At 41.5% G+C, this 17,081-nt stretch overlaps 1 protein-coding gene across 1 annotated transcript in view; it reads left to right on the top strand.

Moving 5' to 3' along the window:
- TENM1 (teneurin transmembrane protein 1) overlaps positions 1-17,081 on the top strand; it is a 349,073-nt gene that overhangs the window by 311,992 nt on the left and 20,000 nt on the right. The window contains 2 exon segments of the mRNA XM_070952054.1: positions 3,803-3,975; positions 12,051-12,286. Of these exon segments, the coding sequence (XP_070808155.1) occupies positions 3,803-3,975; positions 12,051-12,286 (409 nt within the window).

A 17,081-nucleotide genomic window follows, 5' to 3' on the forward strand; every position in this document is an offset into this window, starting at 1 on the left:
GCCTGCAGTTCAATTCTCACCGGCTCAGCCTTCCATCCTTCTGACATTGGTAAAATGAGGACCCAGATGGTTGGGGGCAATAGGTTGACTCTGTAAATCGCTTAGTGAAGGGGTATATAAATCTAATATATTGGAGGAGGTCAGTTGTAATTTGAATGGCGATTAGTTATTAAGCAAGGGCTACCTATATTAGCAGACAGTTTATTATTTTGCTGTGCTCTCTTTTAAACTAAAAATAATCTCTTTATGCTCTAAATTACAGCACAGGTTTCAGTGTCATTTAATTTCTTTGGATGTCACACCTCTTGTTATGCATGCTGCATTTCTTTTCCTCGCTATTATTTTTCTTTTGATGTTACATCGTGCTGTTCCAATCCATGGTCACAGCAATAACTTTCTTTCTTATTAGATTGTTGGCCATATGCTGGCTCTGTAAACCTCTTAGAGAGGGCTGCAAAGCACGGAAGCGGTATATAAGTCTAAGTTCTACTGCTATTTTCCAACAAGATTCTAACCTGCTGCCGCTACTAGTTGGTTCTCTTGTTGTCAAGATGCTCAAGGGGTTCACATGGACCTACAAAAATGTCCTTGGAAACCAATGATACAAAAAGTGTCCTGGAGAACCTTCACAGGTAAAAGGGACCAAAGGTTTGTCCCTTCTAATGCATTCGGATGGAGGTGGGTTTTAAGCAGGGATGGGATTCAGCCGGTTTGAACCGGTTCGTGCGAACTAGATGTTAATTTTAATCTGGTTCGCCGAACCAGTTGTTCCAAGGACTGGCTGACTCCGCCCACCCCACCCCGCCCCTCCCAGGAGTCTCCACGTGCCCCATTTTGGATACGAGGTAAGTGCAGGGCCTGCGTGGAGGCCCTGGGAGGGTGAAAAAACGGGCCTCCAGAAGTCCGGAAATGGGCCTGTTTCCAGCCTCCGGTGCCCGGGAGAGGCCGTTTTTGCCCTCCTGGAGGCTTGAGGAAAGCCTCTGGAGCTTTGGAGGGCGAAAAATGGACCTACCAGAAGTCCGGAAATGGGCCCATTTCTGGCCTCTGGAGCTTGGGGGAGGCCATTTTTGCCCTCCTAGAGGCTCGAGGAAAGCCTCTGGAGCCTTACGAGGGCGAAAAACGGGCCTACCAGAAGTCCAGAAACAGGCTCATTTCCAGCCTCCAGAGGGCCTCTGGTGCCTGAGGGAAGACGTTTTTGCCCTTCTGGAGGCTTGAGGAAAGCCTCCGGAGCCTTGGGAGGGCAAAAATGCTCCCCATCCATGGTGCAGGAGGCTGAGTAGGCCACCCCCCCATGGCCACACCTATCCAGCAAGCGGACAGCAAACTGGTTGTTAATTTTTTCAATCCCATCACTGGTTTTAAGAGGTGAAATAGGTGCCTTAATCCTTGTAGCTGCCCAATGTATCTATCGCACCAATTCAAACACTCCAAATCTTGTCCGAAAACAAACCAACCCTATCCCTAACTGTTCTCGCAGTGCATTTCCAAATAAGACAGGGATGAAAAGCCCCCTTAAGCCAGACAACGTTGCACACTTTTCTCGAAAGCGAAGACTGGTCATTACTCAACGTAGTCAACTTCCCTTTGATGTGATTCCTCTGTTGAGGTCATCCCTGAGGTCAAGTGGGATGGAGAGCAGTCAGCCAAAACAGAAAGATCTGAAGGCCTCTAAATATACTCAACGGCATCCGCTTTGACAGCCTCTGGCTCAAAGGGAGTCATGTCTTCATGGAGAAATGAGTGCAGAATTGGGGAGGGAATTGCACAGAATCGCACAGAGTTACCTTCTGGCCTTGTTATCAAGGTATCAGCTGTTCCGATCAGCTCCTGGTAGACCAGTAAATGCTTGAATCCCCAGTTGTGGGGAGTGGGGGAAGCAGCTTTGGCAGCCTGGCTTTAAACCAACGGAATAGGAAGGGGGGACCCTGAACAGCTGGAAATAGACAGCTGGATTTCCCATTAGGAGGCACCGAAGAGCTGTCATCGCTTCTCATCAGTGCTGTGAAGGCATAAACCATGCCAGCAGCACACCCTAGACATGTAGAGCTGATGGGTCTGCAATGCTGCAGTTCATAAACCTGGATACTCCTGCATCTGGGGCATTGTCTAAAACCCTCAATATGTTTTTTGCAGCATTATGAAACCCGTAGAAAACGTTAAAACATTTTAGAGAAAAGAATGATACTGAGCTCCAGTAGCTCAGTTTTCTTTTAAATTCCCTTTTTTCTTAGTGCAGAGTGCCCTCTTGTGGCCATCTCTTAGGTCACATCAAACTCCAAGGTTTACTGTGCCATTACTTCGTGGCTGTCCATAAATTCATCATCATTATTCATGAATTACTTTTTATGTACCATGATTGCCTTCTCCCCAGTGAGTGAAGCAAGGTGGCTTATAAAACAAAGCATCAAAAGTGCCAATAAAATCTTGAAAGTTGCAACCAGGGTGTGTTAAATCTAAACCTAAATTGAATTGGCCCACAATGAGAAAGGGCTCTTTTAAAAAAAATAATAATCTTAAAGTACAGTTCTCTATACTTTTAATCAGTCCCTTGAACTCTGTGATCTTATTTATGTATAGAGATGCCCAGGGATGAAAAATGTCTTGAGTCAAACAGTGTGGCACACATTTCTCGAAAAGTGAAGAGGGTCACTAAATGAACTGTCCTAAGTCAAGGACTACCTGTGTTGCAAAGCAAAGCTATATGGCTTCTAACATCATCATGATTGCAAGTGGGCCTATGAGTCCATCTAGTATTGCGCTCTTCTAAAAAAAATGGCGAAAGCTTCATTTTTGGAAAGAGGTCTCTCTGGCTATAAAGAAATATAAAATTAAGCTGTGATGCTACAGAGCACACTGGGGTTAAAAAAACCCTTGCTTTCCAAAAGTATTTGTTTTGCAGTTGGCTGCACCAGCTGTGAAAAGCCTCCACAGGGCAACTTTAGTCCTGGGAATGCAAAGTGACTTTTTAATCACCGTATAAAGATTAGCCATTCAAAGTAGGAGGCACATTTTGACCCAGCTCTTCAGCCAAAACAGGATCCCAAAGCAGCTTGTAAAATGTCTTTTGGAAAGCCAAAGGCTTTATGATTGCAGGCAGCTGAAAACAGCAGGTAAGTGTAAATGCTATGAGCTTACTCTGGGCTAGCCAATCCAGACTCTCTTGATAGCTAGGGAAAGAATGGGTTGCTTTTCAGCGAAATTATCACTGGATGTCTCTCAAAAAGAGAACAAATACTGATTCGTGCCAGAATCTTTGTGTGTGTGTCTGTTTGTCGGTCTGTCTGTCTATATCTCTATTCCTCTGCCGATGAACATAATAAAATGTTGATTTGATATGGGTACGCTCAGTGGTGGGATTCAAATAATTTAACAACCGGTTCTCTGCCCTAATGACCAGCTGGGTAGGCATGGTTGTGCGGGCATGGCCAACTCAACATTACTCACGTCGATGGGCGCTTCGCCTTAGCTGTTACAATGTAATAAGGGTTAACCAGAGAGGCAGTTTCTGTAAGCAGGGCAATAAAGATTAGGCTAGAAACACCACCAGAATGTTTCCTTCCTGCCTTCCTTATAGGATTAGTCCTGTAAAGGGAAAAAAGGAGATTTCTTCCAACAACCGGTTCTCCGAACTGCTTAGAAAGTTAACAACCAGTTCTCCTGAATAGGTGCGAACTGGCTGAATCCCACCATTGGGTACACTTCCCTCCTTCTATTCCTCTTCCCTCCCTCCCTCCCTCCCTCCTTCTTTTTCAGTGCACTGCATTGTATATGCCATTTATCTGTGCTCTTTCTATTTTCCTAGGTATGATTCCGATGGTCATTTAACCAATGCAACTTTCCCCACTGGGGAAGTCAGCAGTTTCCATAGTGATGTTGAAAAACTGATGAGAATAGAAATTGACGCTTCAAATAGGGAAAATGTGATTACAGCAACTAACTTTTCAGCTACCTCAACTATTTATACTTTAAAACAAGGTAGGCAAAATGCATCCTCGTTGTTGTTGTTTTTTCCCGTGTTTGATCTCGTAGTTTTAACGTTCCTCTGAATATATTTTTCAAAGCCCTGCAACAAAGCGAGGTAGCTCATTATATTGGCTCCTACAGGTTACTCAAAAGATCTGATCAAGCAAGTTCAGAATAATAAGATGACAACTATAGGAAGCCTTGAGATCAGAAACGTATTTTTTTTTTTCTTTAAAAGCCAGCATAATCCAGTCAAACTTATTCTCTCCAGTGGGAGAGACTGAACCAAGTTGTGGTTTAGTTATCACTAAAACTGGCCTCTTTGGAAACTAACTGTGATGACACCACTTTTAAAACAAGAGACATAGAATGTTACAGACCATCAACCTAATGTTTGTCCCAGATAAGCCGAACAAGAGAAAGAATAATAAATTTATGAACAGCAATAGAGGGTAGCTCTACTATAATATCATTAAACTACCTTTTTATGACCCTGTAATCCCTTAATTCGGAGTACAGTCAGGGCAACTGGATAGACCTGAGCATTTACTGGCCGAACGCCCTTCCTGATGCCATGCAGAGTTCGCAGCAGATATTTCTTTTCTTTGCACCTTAGGAGAGAAACATCTGCCACTACCTAGGATTGAACCCTCAACCTTCCAAGTAGGAGGTGAGAGTCTTCACCACTAGGCCACCACAACGCTCAGCTCTAAAACATAATATCATTGAATGCCACAAACTAACCTGATACCAAAAACCAGAGACTACATTTTAACTTTGTTCAAGCCAACTAATACGGGGTAATTCAATAAACCATGTTTAAACCATGCTTGGCTTAGCATTTGGACCACCACACCAATTGTGACTACTTTGGCGTTTGTTGATCCCTTTGCATTTTCTCTTATGATATATATTGGCCAAGTGTGATTGGACACACAAGGAATTTGTCTTCGGTGCATAAGCTCTCAGTGTACGTAAAAGCTATGTGATAAATCATGATCATATAGCTTTGCCGATGTCAGAGCCCACACAGCTGCCAAGATCCAATGAAAGTGAGAATCCCATAAACTTTGGTGAACTGTCCTTTAATGATAAACTAGGGAATTTCCAAGCCAGCCTGCCTTGCTTGTTTTATTCATTTGCTTATTTATTATTTATTTATGGGATTTGTCGACTGCCATAGGATTCTAGGTAGCTACATAATTTACATGTAAAACCCGATGCAAGTCACTATAATAATTAATTAGAACAGTTGTGTAATTAAATCTCAGTTTAAATGAAGGCTAAAAGTAGTAAGTTAAATGTCTTGAATATAGCAATATTGGCTATAATTAATCCCCGAAGCCTTTCTGGATCAGCCGTGTTTCAGCATCCAAGCCTTAGGGAACAATTATTCTAAAGACGTAAGAACTGCTTCAGAGAATAACCACCAGTGGGGGCCATACTTTCTGATTCTTAACTAGCTGGTACTATCTAATGGTATGTCCTAGTTCTTTGAGTAGGACAAAGAGAAACTATTGCAGAAAAGCAGCTCCTAAATTATCCGATCGTGACTCTTTTGTAACTAGTGTCCAACATCTTAAATTGCCCTCAGAAACCTACCGTGTTTCCCCAAAAATAAGACCCAGTTTTACATTTTTTTGGCCACCAAAAAAGGCACCAGGTCTTATTTTCAGGAGATGTCTTCCACTGACTCACCTCGTGGCAGCAGCAAAGACAACCCTGCCCAACAGGAGCCCGCTGCCAGCCCACTTCTTCTGTGGCCGCTTGCCTCCGCTCACATGTGTTGCCCCCGGCCTCCTTTTTGCCATCAGAGGCCTTCAGGAAAGGCCTCTGCAGCCAAGAAATGAGCTCCGGATAAATCCAGCAAGGTGAGGCAGGTGTTGGGGTGTGCGAGGCCTGGCTGCACCTGTCTGAAAGTAAGCAGCTCCACCCACCCCCATCCCCACCCTCATTTGATTTTTACCCGTGCACCTCGCCCCACCCTGTGAAACCAGGTGCAATGGAGTGGGAGGTTCTTAACTAGGGCTTATTTTGTGGATAGGGATTATTTATTTTATTTTTATTTATTTTATTTTATTTCGAATTTATATACCACACCTTCTCCCGAGGGACTCAGGGCGGTGTACAGCCAGATAAAAAATACAATACAAACATTAAAAACAATTAAAAGAATATATACTAATTTGGCCCCAGCTTAAAATGACAAACCGATTAAAAATATTTTAAAAATATGTTAAAAAATATGTTAAACCAGCCCGGCTTGCTGAAAAAAGAAAGTTTTAAGGGCACGGCGGAAGGCACCGAGGTTTTGGATTCTCCTTATCTCTGGGGGCAGCTGATTCCAGAGGGTAGGTGCCCCCACAGAGAAGGCCCTCCCCCTGGGGGTCACCAGCCTACATTGTTTGGCTGATGGCACCCCGAGAGGCCCTCTCTGTGGGAGCGCACAGGTCGGTGGGAGGTCATCGGTAGCAGCAGGCGGTCTCGAAGATAACTAGGTCCTATTATATTGGGTGCACATGTAAAAATCAAGCTAGGGCTTATTTTTGGGATAGGTCTTATTTTGGGGGAGAACATGGTACTTATAACCAGTACAACTTTTGCAGTGAAGTGGGAAAACCCACTTTCCCAAAGGCAGGAGAAAAGACCACAAAAGTTGGAGAACACAGGTTTATTTGCTAGCAAAGGTTCGGAGCATTCACATGTCAGATTCCGAGGTGTACCCGAGGTGTATGCCCAAGGTGTACCTTTTATACATTTTGCAATTCTAGCCACGCCAGAGGCGTTACACGTCTGACTCTATTTCCATATATGGATACTATCTTACACAGTCCGTTACTTTCCGTGAACTCTTCTGCTAATATGTTTCTTAATATAAGTTCGTTACATGGATGATATAGAACATAGGTCATTAAACTCATCAGTACATTTAACAAGTTCCTTATTTCTGTTCCTTGTACGTTTCTGAAGTTTGCAACATAACTCCGCCGTGCCCTTAAAACTTTCTTTTTTCAGCAAGCCGGGCTGGCTTAACATATTTTTAAATATTTTTAATTTTTAATTGGTTTGTCATTTTAAACTGGGGCCAAATTAGTATATATTCTTTTAATTGTTTTTAATGTTTGTATTGTATGTTTTTATCTGGCTGTACACCGCCCTGAGTCCCTCGGGAGAAGGTGCGGTATATAAATCCGAAATAAAATAAAATAAAATAAAATAAATAAACTTCTGCTCCAACGTCAGTACCTCAGAAAACAATATAATACTGTGCATGATACAATACTTAGATTAATATGATTTATAGTATAAGACCCTTCTGTTTCAGCAGCAGAGTATACCATGGTAGTATCTTGACTGACCGTTAAATATGCCTCCAGATGCATTTCTGGACTACTTGAAATGGTCTTCAAGCACAGATCCATATACAGCAAGTTACAATAATTTGTGCTAGAGATGATAGTAAGGGAGGTGGCCTTGATGGAAGCATTCAATACCTGTTACCAAAAGGAGGAGGAGGAATATCTCCATCAGACTTAACAAGATTCTGCTATTGAATTCTGTCTCAATCAAAGTATTGTTAGCTTTCCTGCAGAGTTCATTTTCTGACCTAGTCTATCTAGCGGGGTGGGCAGGTTAACAATGACATGGCTGACCATCTTCAACACATCTGATTTCAAAGAGAGTTGCAGATGGCACACTGGCTAAAGCCATGAAAAGTCTTCCCTGCCCATAGCCCATGGAGCAGGAACTGCTTCCAGGTGGACCCCTAGATTCTGATTGTGTTTTTTCTGGGGAAAGCAGACCCCAAGAGTCAAAGATGGTGCAGCCTTGGAATCAGACAACTTCCACATCAACCGCCTATCCATCTGTCTGTGGCTGTTTTTCATGAGACCCTCCAGATAGGTGTCAGGATTTTCGTCGTATCGCCCAATGAGCCTAGAATGCCTGTTTCAAAAAGAATAAATTGGTTTATCCTACCCACTCATCCAAGGCATTGGATCCAGGAGTGGTTGGATCTGCTATTGTTCTGACTTAGGCTTCCTTAGACAGTAAAAAGCACAGAATTATTCCCCAAATCCCTCTTTTTATTTCAACGGCTGTGAATTCTGTTCATTCACAGCCTGTGATGAGTCACAAATAGTTTGTAAAGAGTCCGACAGAAGTCTGCCACAGTCCTTCAGGATAAGGCTGATAAGCACCCACCTTTATCTCCCTTGACACGCTGCCAAAGATCTAATTGGCAATTTGCAAGGCCACACGAAGTGCAGAGTCAAAACGGAGCTTCAGAATTTAAACCGACTAGAATGAACAAAGTTGCTTGCTGCAAAGGCTCACGTGCCTTTGCTCCTCCTTTATGTCTTATGGGAGGGGCCAATCATCTCCAAGCCTTACTCCAGAGTCGCCCCTTTTGTCTTAACTGTTCTTGCCTTCTGGCAGTTCTGCGCATGCATGCACTGGGAACAGGCGCCTCCTGTTCCTCTGCCTCATTGACGTCAGACTCTGGAGGCAGCACATAACTTCCAGATAGCCCTGGCCCCATCTCTGCCTCCGACACAGAGCCCTTATCTGAGCCTTCCCCAGACTCCAGGACTGGCCCATGGTCCTCCCCAGCCTCCTCACTGTCCAACTCTGCTGCCAGCTCCGCAGGCTGCCGGCAGACCACAACAGCTATATGACTGTTTTCTCCAATACTTCTCTTCACAGGCTGCTTTGTAGATTGCATTTTTTATATTTTATTCTATTACCTGCTTTCATTTTTAGTTATTTTTTTTTTAGGGGTGCGGTGGCCTAGAGGTGGAGCTCTCACCTCACAATCAAGAGGCTGTGAGTTCGATCCTAGGTAGACGCAGATATTTCTCTCTCTGGGCACACTGACAATATATCTTCTGAATAAAACTCCACATTGATGACAGGAAGAGAATCCTGCCAGTAAACACTCAGCTCCATTCAGTTGCCCAGACTCCATCCCTCAAGGGATTATGGGATCATTAAAAGAGGATGGTGATTTTTAGTTGTTGTTTTTTTATGTTGGTCATCCTGAGTCACATGCTAAGTGGAATATCCATATTTGTTGTTGTGTGGAAAATAAGAAGAGGTAGGAGTATTATGTATGTTCATCACCTTGAGTTCTTATAGTAATAAAGGCAGGATAAAACTCAAATAAATAAACAAAATAAATTTGATTGGGTATCATCTGTGTATTGATGATGCCCCATTTAAAACGGACAGATAATCTCTCCCAAGTTTTGTAGATCTGAATAGGATACAGCAAGGATTGAAACCAGAATAATTCCATACCGAAGGTTTTTTAGCGTTATAGACACCATCAATATTTGTGTGCCTGTTTGTGTGTTTTAATGATGAAGCTTGTGGAAATTTGCAAAACTGACAGATTGGACTCACTGTGATCCATATTCCTTTACGATATCACTACAAGATACTCTTCAGCTATTATAATAATTGCATTTATTTATTTAAGAAAACAGTAACATAGCTTTTATTTCAGCTGTGCATAAAAGCCAGAGATTTGGAGGAAGTGGGGGTGTTTCACCCTCAAAGAGGGAGAGAAAGATTTCCAGATGCTACAGAAAGTATTATTTTATTGCATTTCAAATACAAATATTTCCCTGGGGCTTAGAAAATAGAGAGAAAGACAATAAACAGAAAGACAAAACAAAACTTAAAGCTCTTTTATTTTCGGGGGGGGAGTGTTTTGCAGTAATTATTCCACACTTCAGCTTCTCTCTGTCATGCTAGTCAATTTTAGTTACATAATAAAATTAAGAACAAATTCAGGGCCCATATGCTAATAAACTCAATTGTCACAGGGTAAAAAGTCTGTTGAATAAAATCTTAACGAATGCCTAATTATAGCCAAGCAACTCAGCATAGATTTTGTTTTGTTTTGTTTTTTTAAAAAAAACTTGTTTACCAAACATTGATAACTATGTTTTGTTTTTCCAAAAAGTTCTCAAATGGATTTTCTCCATACAAGAGTCGGAGTTTTAAATCCTGTGGAAGCTTCAAGCCTTCGGGTGCTGCTTTTAATGAGCCAGATTGTGAATTTTTTAAAAAAGCAATATTTGCAGCGAGGATGCAGAATTCTTTTCTCCTGCACTTCAGGGTGCAATTGCTCCAGGGTTACAGTTCCCCATCCTGGACTAAAAAAATATAAGTTTGTACTTTAGCAGCAATTCTAGAGTACAAATTATTTTTTTACAACTGGGGATGACAATTCATTTCCTCTTTTAAGACCATAAGTTTCTTTTTCAACTTCCCACTCTAAGCAAAATTATTTAATGAGTATTCCTCGTTTGCAAAAAATAATAATAATAATAATGCAGATGTTAGCAAAAAAAAAAAAAACTAATTTTGCCTCTATGTTTTTAAGCGATTCAGTGCTCATTACAATAAAGAGAACATTGCTATATTATCGTTCTATTGTGGTCCTTCTGAGCTTATATAACTAAGTTTTGTGTGAGTATGTAGAGTGAAATCCATGTTTGTGTGGGATCAAAATCTGCACTATGGCAGACCAAGCCCTGCCCCTTAACACGCCTTAATAAAACAATTTATTGCAATCCTAAACTCACCATTCTATAATGAAGTAATCAAACTACCCTGTTTATTTTATTTTTTATTTTATTTTATTATTCATCTTTCTATGCCGCCCACTCTCCGAGGACTCTGAGCGGCTTACACCAAAGACAGTATACTAAATAGCATATTGCCCCCAACAATCTGGGTCCTCATTTTACCCACCTCGGAAGGATGGAAGGCTGAGTCAACCTTGAGCCAGTGAGATTTGATCCACTGATCTGCTGAACTAGCAGTCAGCTGAAGTAGCTGCAGTACTGCACTCTAAGCTCTGTGCCACCTCGGCTCAAAATAAGACATCCCCTGATAATAAGCCCAATCAGGTTTTTGAGCGCATGGCAATAAGGCCAAGAGTTTACTTCAGCATTCAAAAAAATATAAGACAGGGTCTTATTTTCGGGGAAACACGGTATAATCGGTAGTCAAACTATATTTTCAATAGCGCTGGGAATTCTTCCCTTTTCAGTGCTATTAGAATCATATCTTCCTTCAGTATTACTGTGGGAAATTCTTTTCTTTGGCATAGAGCAGGGGTATCAAACTCAAGGCCCAGGGGCGAGACCCGGCCTGCAGGGCATTTAAATCTGGCCTGTGGGGCCACCCTGGAGACAGTGAAGGACCAGCCCACAGTGCTTCTGCCAGCGAAAATGGATTCCCGAGCTCCGTTTTTGACTGTCAGGGCCTCCTGCAACCCTCTGCCAGTGAAAACGGAGCTCGGGAGGGCCGCATGCGGGAGCCCATTTTCACTGGTAGAGCGCTCAGGCCGCCACAGGTGCCCCTGACAGGAGTGATGTCGAGCTGGCTATGCCCACCCTGGCCACACCCATCCCAGTCCTTGAGGTCAAACACAACCCTGATGTAGCCCTCAATGAAATCGAGATTGACTCCCCTGGTATAGAGGATAATACTAATAAGATATATTGAGGTTTGAATCGGGTGAAATACTCCCGGTTCAGACCGGATCGCCCAATCTGGTAACGATGGAGGCGGGTGGTTCGGAGAACTGGTAGCAAAAATCCCTGCCCCCCCTCAATGCCCAGCTGAGCCATGCGATCATCAGTGGCTTTTTTTTCTTTTAAAAGCCTCTGCCGATCAGGCAACTCAGCTTGGATCGTCAGAGGCATTTTTCTTTTAAATGCCTCTGCCGATCAGGCAACTCAGCTTGGATCATCAGAGGCATTTTTCACCGAAGAGGTTGTAAAAAAAATGGTTTTAAAAGTAAAAAAAATAAAAAATAAAATTGGCTACGCCCCACCCAGTCACATTACCCCTTCCCCACCAAGCCACGATCACAGAACCAGTAGTAACAAATTTTAGATTTCACCACTGGTTTGAATGCAGTATCATTGCAACCCCCCCAGATGTTTCCAGTTGTGGAACCGCTGCAAATGCCATTCCAAGACTAGATCAGTAAAGCCTTCCCGCACACAACTATTAACTCACCAAGAAGAAAAGCTGAGCTCTTTCTCCTCTGTTTTGTGTGATGACAGACAATATTCAGAATATTTATCGGGTCAGTCCAGACGGGTCCCTCCGAGTCACCTTTGCGAGCGGAATGGAGCTGACGCTGAATGCTGAGACCCACATCCTGGCTGGTGTGGTGAACCCCACCTTAGGAAAATGTAATATCTCCTTGCCTGGGGAGCACAACTCCAACCTTATCGAGTGGAGGCAAAGGAAGGAACAAACTAAAGGCAATATTTCCACTTTTGAAAGAAGGTTACGGGTAAGTTTTCCCACTGAACAGACCTGTATTTCTGGCTCATATTGCAAATCTTCCAGCACAGTTCTGTTTGCATTGTCAATTTTGTCTTTATGTCTCTTTCAAAATGAGAGCCAGTTTGATGGTATTGGTTACGGTACCAGGCTAAATAAAGTCCCGCCAGAGGCACAAAGTTAGCTAGGGCCAGTCATTCTCTCTCAGCCCTAGAATAATGTAATGGCAAGCCATTTTTTAAAAAATCTTGCTTACAAACCTGCAGGGCCTGATATAAGCAGTTTGCAGAAGTCAAAAACTGACTTGAAGGGACACACACATATTTCAAAACAACGGGTGACATTCTTCTAAAACTAAAAAAAAAAAAATTGGCTGGGGGATGGGGGTGGGAATGGACACATTAGAAATTTTGACAATGAATTATAAGCATTCTTTCAAAATGGTTGCCTTAGTGAACAGCTTAATATCAATACCCGGGAAGATACTGGAAAAGATAATTAAAAAATAGATCTTCCAACATCTAGAAACGAGTAAAATACCATATTTTTCAGAGTATAAGACACACCGGAGTATAAGACACACCTACCTTTTTTGGTGAGGAAAAGAAGAAAAAGAAATCTCCCTCTGCCTCTGAGCAATTTTGCCTCATTGCAGCAAACAGCAAACAGCCTGCTTTACTTTCATTTTCGTTTTCAGCATAGCTTGATTAGCACAAGGGGGAAAAAATCTGCTCCAGCAATTTACCTCTTTGCAGCAAGCAGCAGAGCCCTGCGCAAAACAGCTGAGAGCAAATCAGTTGAGAGTCGGGAGGCCGATCCAATCAATGTGTGCTAATTAGGCTGTGCTGAAGCTGAAAGGAGCTGTTTTTTCTTGCTGTTTGCTTGTAAGGAGGTAACTGCTACGAGGAAGAGGCCAAAGGGTGGGGGCCAGTGGGTGGACAGGGCTACATTCGGTGTATAAGACGCACCTAAATTTTCATCCCCTTTTAGGGGGGAAAAAGGTGTGTCTTATACTCCAAAAAATATGGTAATAAGCAGTCAGCATGGGTTTCTTAAAAACAGATCATGCCAAACAATTTTATTTCATTTATTTCATTCTTCAACATAGTGACTAAATTAGTAGACCAGTGAAATACTGTGGACATAATATACTTAGACTTCAGCAAGGCATTTGACAAAGTAGATCGCAACCTGCTTCTTTGTAAGCTAGAAAAAGTGGGATAGATAGCATCACCACCAGATGGATTCGCAACTGGCTGACAAACCATACTCAACGAGTAGTCCTTAATGGGTCTACGTCTACATGGAGGGAAGTAAACAGGGTACCACAAGGTTCCTTCAGTACTCTTCAATATCTTCATAAACTACTTAGATGAGGGAATAGAAGGGGAATTTACCAAATTTGCAGATGACACTAAGCTGGCAGAAATAGCTAACGCCCTGGATATTAGGCTCAAGATCCAGATGGAACTTGGCAGACTGGGCCTTACCTAACAAAATGAAACTCAATGTAGAGAAAAGTAACGTTTTACACTTAGGCAAGAAAAACCAAAGTATACATATAGACTGGGTGAAATCAGGCTTAATAGCAGTAACTGTGAGAGGGATCTTGGAGTCTTAGTGGACAACCAGTTAAAAATGAGCCAGCAGTGTGCAGCGGCAGCCAAAAAAGTCAGTGCAATCCTAAATTGCATGAACAGAGGGATGCAATCAAGATCAAGTGAGGTACTAATACCACACTATAAAGCCTTCTTAGTAAGGCCACACCTAGAATATTGCATCCAATTTTGGTCACCACACTATAAAAAAGATGTTGAGACTCTAGAAAAAGCGCAGAGAAGAGCAACCAGAATGATTAGGGGGCTGGAGAGGCTAAAACATATGAAGAACAGTTGCAGGAACTGGGCATGTCTAGTCTAGTGAAGGGAAGGACCAGGGGAGACATGGCAGCAGTCTTCCAATATTGGAGGAGCTGCCACAGAGAGGAAGGTGTCAAGCTATTTTCAACCTGGATAGATTCAATCTGGATATAAGGAGAAATTTTCTGACATTGAGATCAATTAACCAATGGAACAGAAGTTGCCTTCGGAAGTTGTGCGAGTTTCATCACTGGATGCTTTTAAGAAGAGATTGGACTGAAATGGTGTAGGGTCTCCTGCTTGGGTGAGGGGTTGGACTAGATGACCTGCAAAGTCCCTTCCAACTCTGTTTATCTGAAACTATTCTGTAACATTTGGCTTTTTACAAAATGGAGGAGGGAGTATCCAGCTAGAAACTTTTCAAAAATGGCTAACCTAATGAGAAATAAAGTCATTGCTGTGACCATGGATTGGAACAGCACGATGTAACATCAAAAGAAAAATAATAGCGAGGAAAAGAAATGCAGCCTGCATATCAGGAGGTGTGATATTCAAAAAAATTAAATTAAAACCTGTGCTATAATTTTGAACATAAAGAGGTTCTTTTTTAATTTAAAAGAGAGCATAGCAAAATAACAAACTGCCTGCTAATACAGATAGTCCTTGCTTAATAATTGATCACCATTCAAATTACAACTGTCCCCTTCCAATATTTTACCAATAGCACTTAGATTTATATACCGCTTCACAGTGCTTTTACAGCCCTCTCTAAGCGCTTTACAGAGTCAGCCTATTGCCCTCAACAATTGGGGTCCTCATTTTACCGACATTGAAAGTTTGGAAGGTTTGTTCAGCCGGTCAAGATCGAACTCCCGACAGAGTGCAGAATTAGCCTGCAATCCTGCATTCTAATCACTGCGCCACCATGACTCTTATGACTTACGACTCCTTGGAGTTACCACCACTGTACAAACACACACGCACACACACACATAGTCACTCCATCGTATTTCATGCACTTGGCAACCATCTTGCCTTTACGACTATTTGTTGAGATCTATGGTCACTTTATTGCGATTTGTGATTATTTTTGCCGATAGTGACCTACTGTGGGTGTTACAGATTCTTTTAATTATGAGCTATTTTAAGGCAGCAGATAGACCAAGTTTGTCTCTGAAGATGAGAGGTACACTGCTGTGTTTCACATCGCTCAAGGCTTTAATTACAAGCCTTTCAGTCTCCATATTTCCAATGGTATTTCCAATCTCCGTGTTTTACTTGGAAACAAATAAACAGAAGAGGAAGATGAACCAAGCTAGTTATGATAAGCACAGCTGGAAGGCTGCCTGAAGTTCAGTTTTCATCACCAGGATTCCTGAGAAGACCCAACCTTCTGTAATGAAGAAAAAGATGGATTTTCCTATGTTTTAACTTAGTTATGAAGATTTGGCTACGGTCATCTGTGCCGCAAAAGGTCAAACACTATCGCGTGTCTGGGTACTGTCCATATTGTTAACTTATCCTTTAGTTTATATTTATACTTTTTCCAGACACGCAGTAGAGCATTTCTTAATATGTGTCTTTTAAAAGTCTTATCTACTTTCTTGTCATACAATAGATAAGCATGCCAGCCGTAGACCAGACCATATCCTTCAATATTCAGTATCTCTTCCTCCGTTAAATTTATCCAATCTGTAATTGCTGAGAGGGTAGCGGCTTCATAATACAGTCTTGAATTGGGCATTTTAAGACCACCTCTTTCTCGGGTGTCTTGCATTATCTTTTGATTAACTCGTGGTTTCTTCCCTGGCCACACAAACTTGTTTATGCCCTTCTGCCATTCCTTCAGATTTTCATCTTTTTTGAGTATAGGTATCATTTGAAAAAGAAATAAAAATCTTGGTAAGATATTCATTTTTACAGCGGCTATCCTACCCAGCAAAGACAGTTGCAATTTTTTCCAATTTTCCATCTCTTTCTGTATTTTTTACCATAACGGTTCATAATTATGTTGATATAATTTCGTATTTGCAGTCATAATATAAACCCCTAAATATTTAACCTTCTTAACTATTTCAAATCCTGTTAACCTTTCTATCTCTTCTTTCTGGCTTCTGTCCATATTTTTAGCTATTATCTTTGTTTTAGCTGTATTTATTTTAAAACCAGAATAAGTTTACATATAAGGAAGATAAGTTTACATATAAGGAACTCCTTTATAAGGAAGGAGTTAGATTACAATTAAAATCAATTAAGAGAATTAATTAAGCAATTAAGAGAAGAAGGAATTATTAAGACTTGGTTTCAGTATGGTCAGCTGCAGGCCAGATGGAGAGAGGATCAAAAAACTGGTATTTTGCAGCAGGATGAGAATTTGATAAAGCAAATAAGAGATAAAGGTCAAATGCATATTAAAAGGCTGTATAATGTATTAGTGGAAATAGATTCGGAAACAGAGCTAGTCAAGGATTATATGATAAAATGGGCACAAAATATAGGTGAACCAATAATGTTGGATACATGGGAAAAGATATGGGTTAGAAATGTAAGATTCATACAAGCTCAAAACTTAAGAGAGAGCTTTTACAAAATGTTTTATAGATGGCATTTAGACCCAAAAAAACTAGCCTGTATGTATCCAAATTTACAACCTAAGTGTTGGCAATGTGAGTGTGAAGATGCTACATATTTTCATATATGGTGGACATGTAAAAAAATTAAGGCTTTTTGGATAAAAATATGGTGGATTATTCAAAATATTTTAAGGAAAAAAATTAAATTTACACCACAGTTTTTTTTGTTGGGAATAGTCACGGATTGTACTGTAATAGAGACAAAGTTGGTTTTGAATTTAATAACAGCTGCCAGGTTACTGGTGGCACAGCACTGGAAGAAGGAAGATCCACCCACCATTGAGGAATGGACATTAAAAGTTGTGCATTTGGC

This window comes from Pituophis catenifer, unplaced genomic scaffold (genome assembly GCF_029215685.1).
Source record: "Pituophis catenifer annectens isolate HBS135680 unplaced genomic scaffold, rPitCat1.0.hap2 SCAF_11, whole genome shotgun sequence".
Taxonomy (NCBI): Eukaryota; Metazoa; Chordata; class Lepidosauria; order Squamata; family Colubridae; genus Pituophis; species Pituophis catenifer.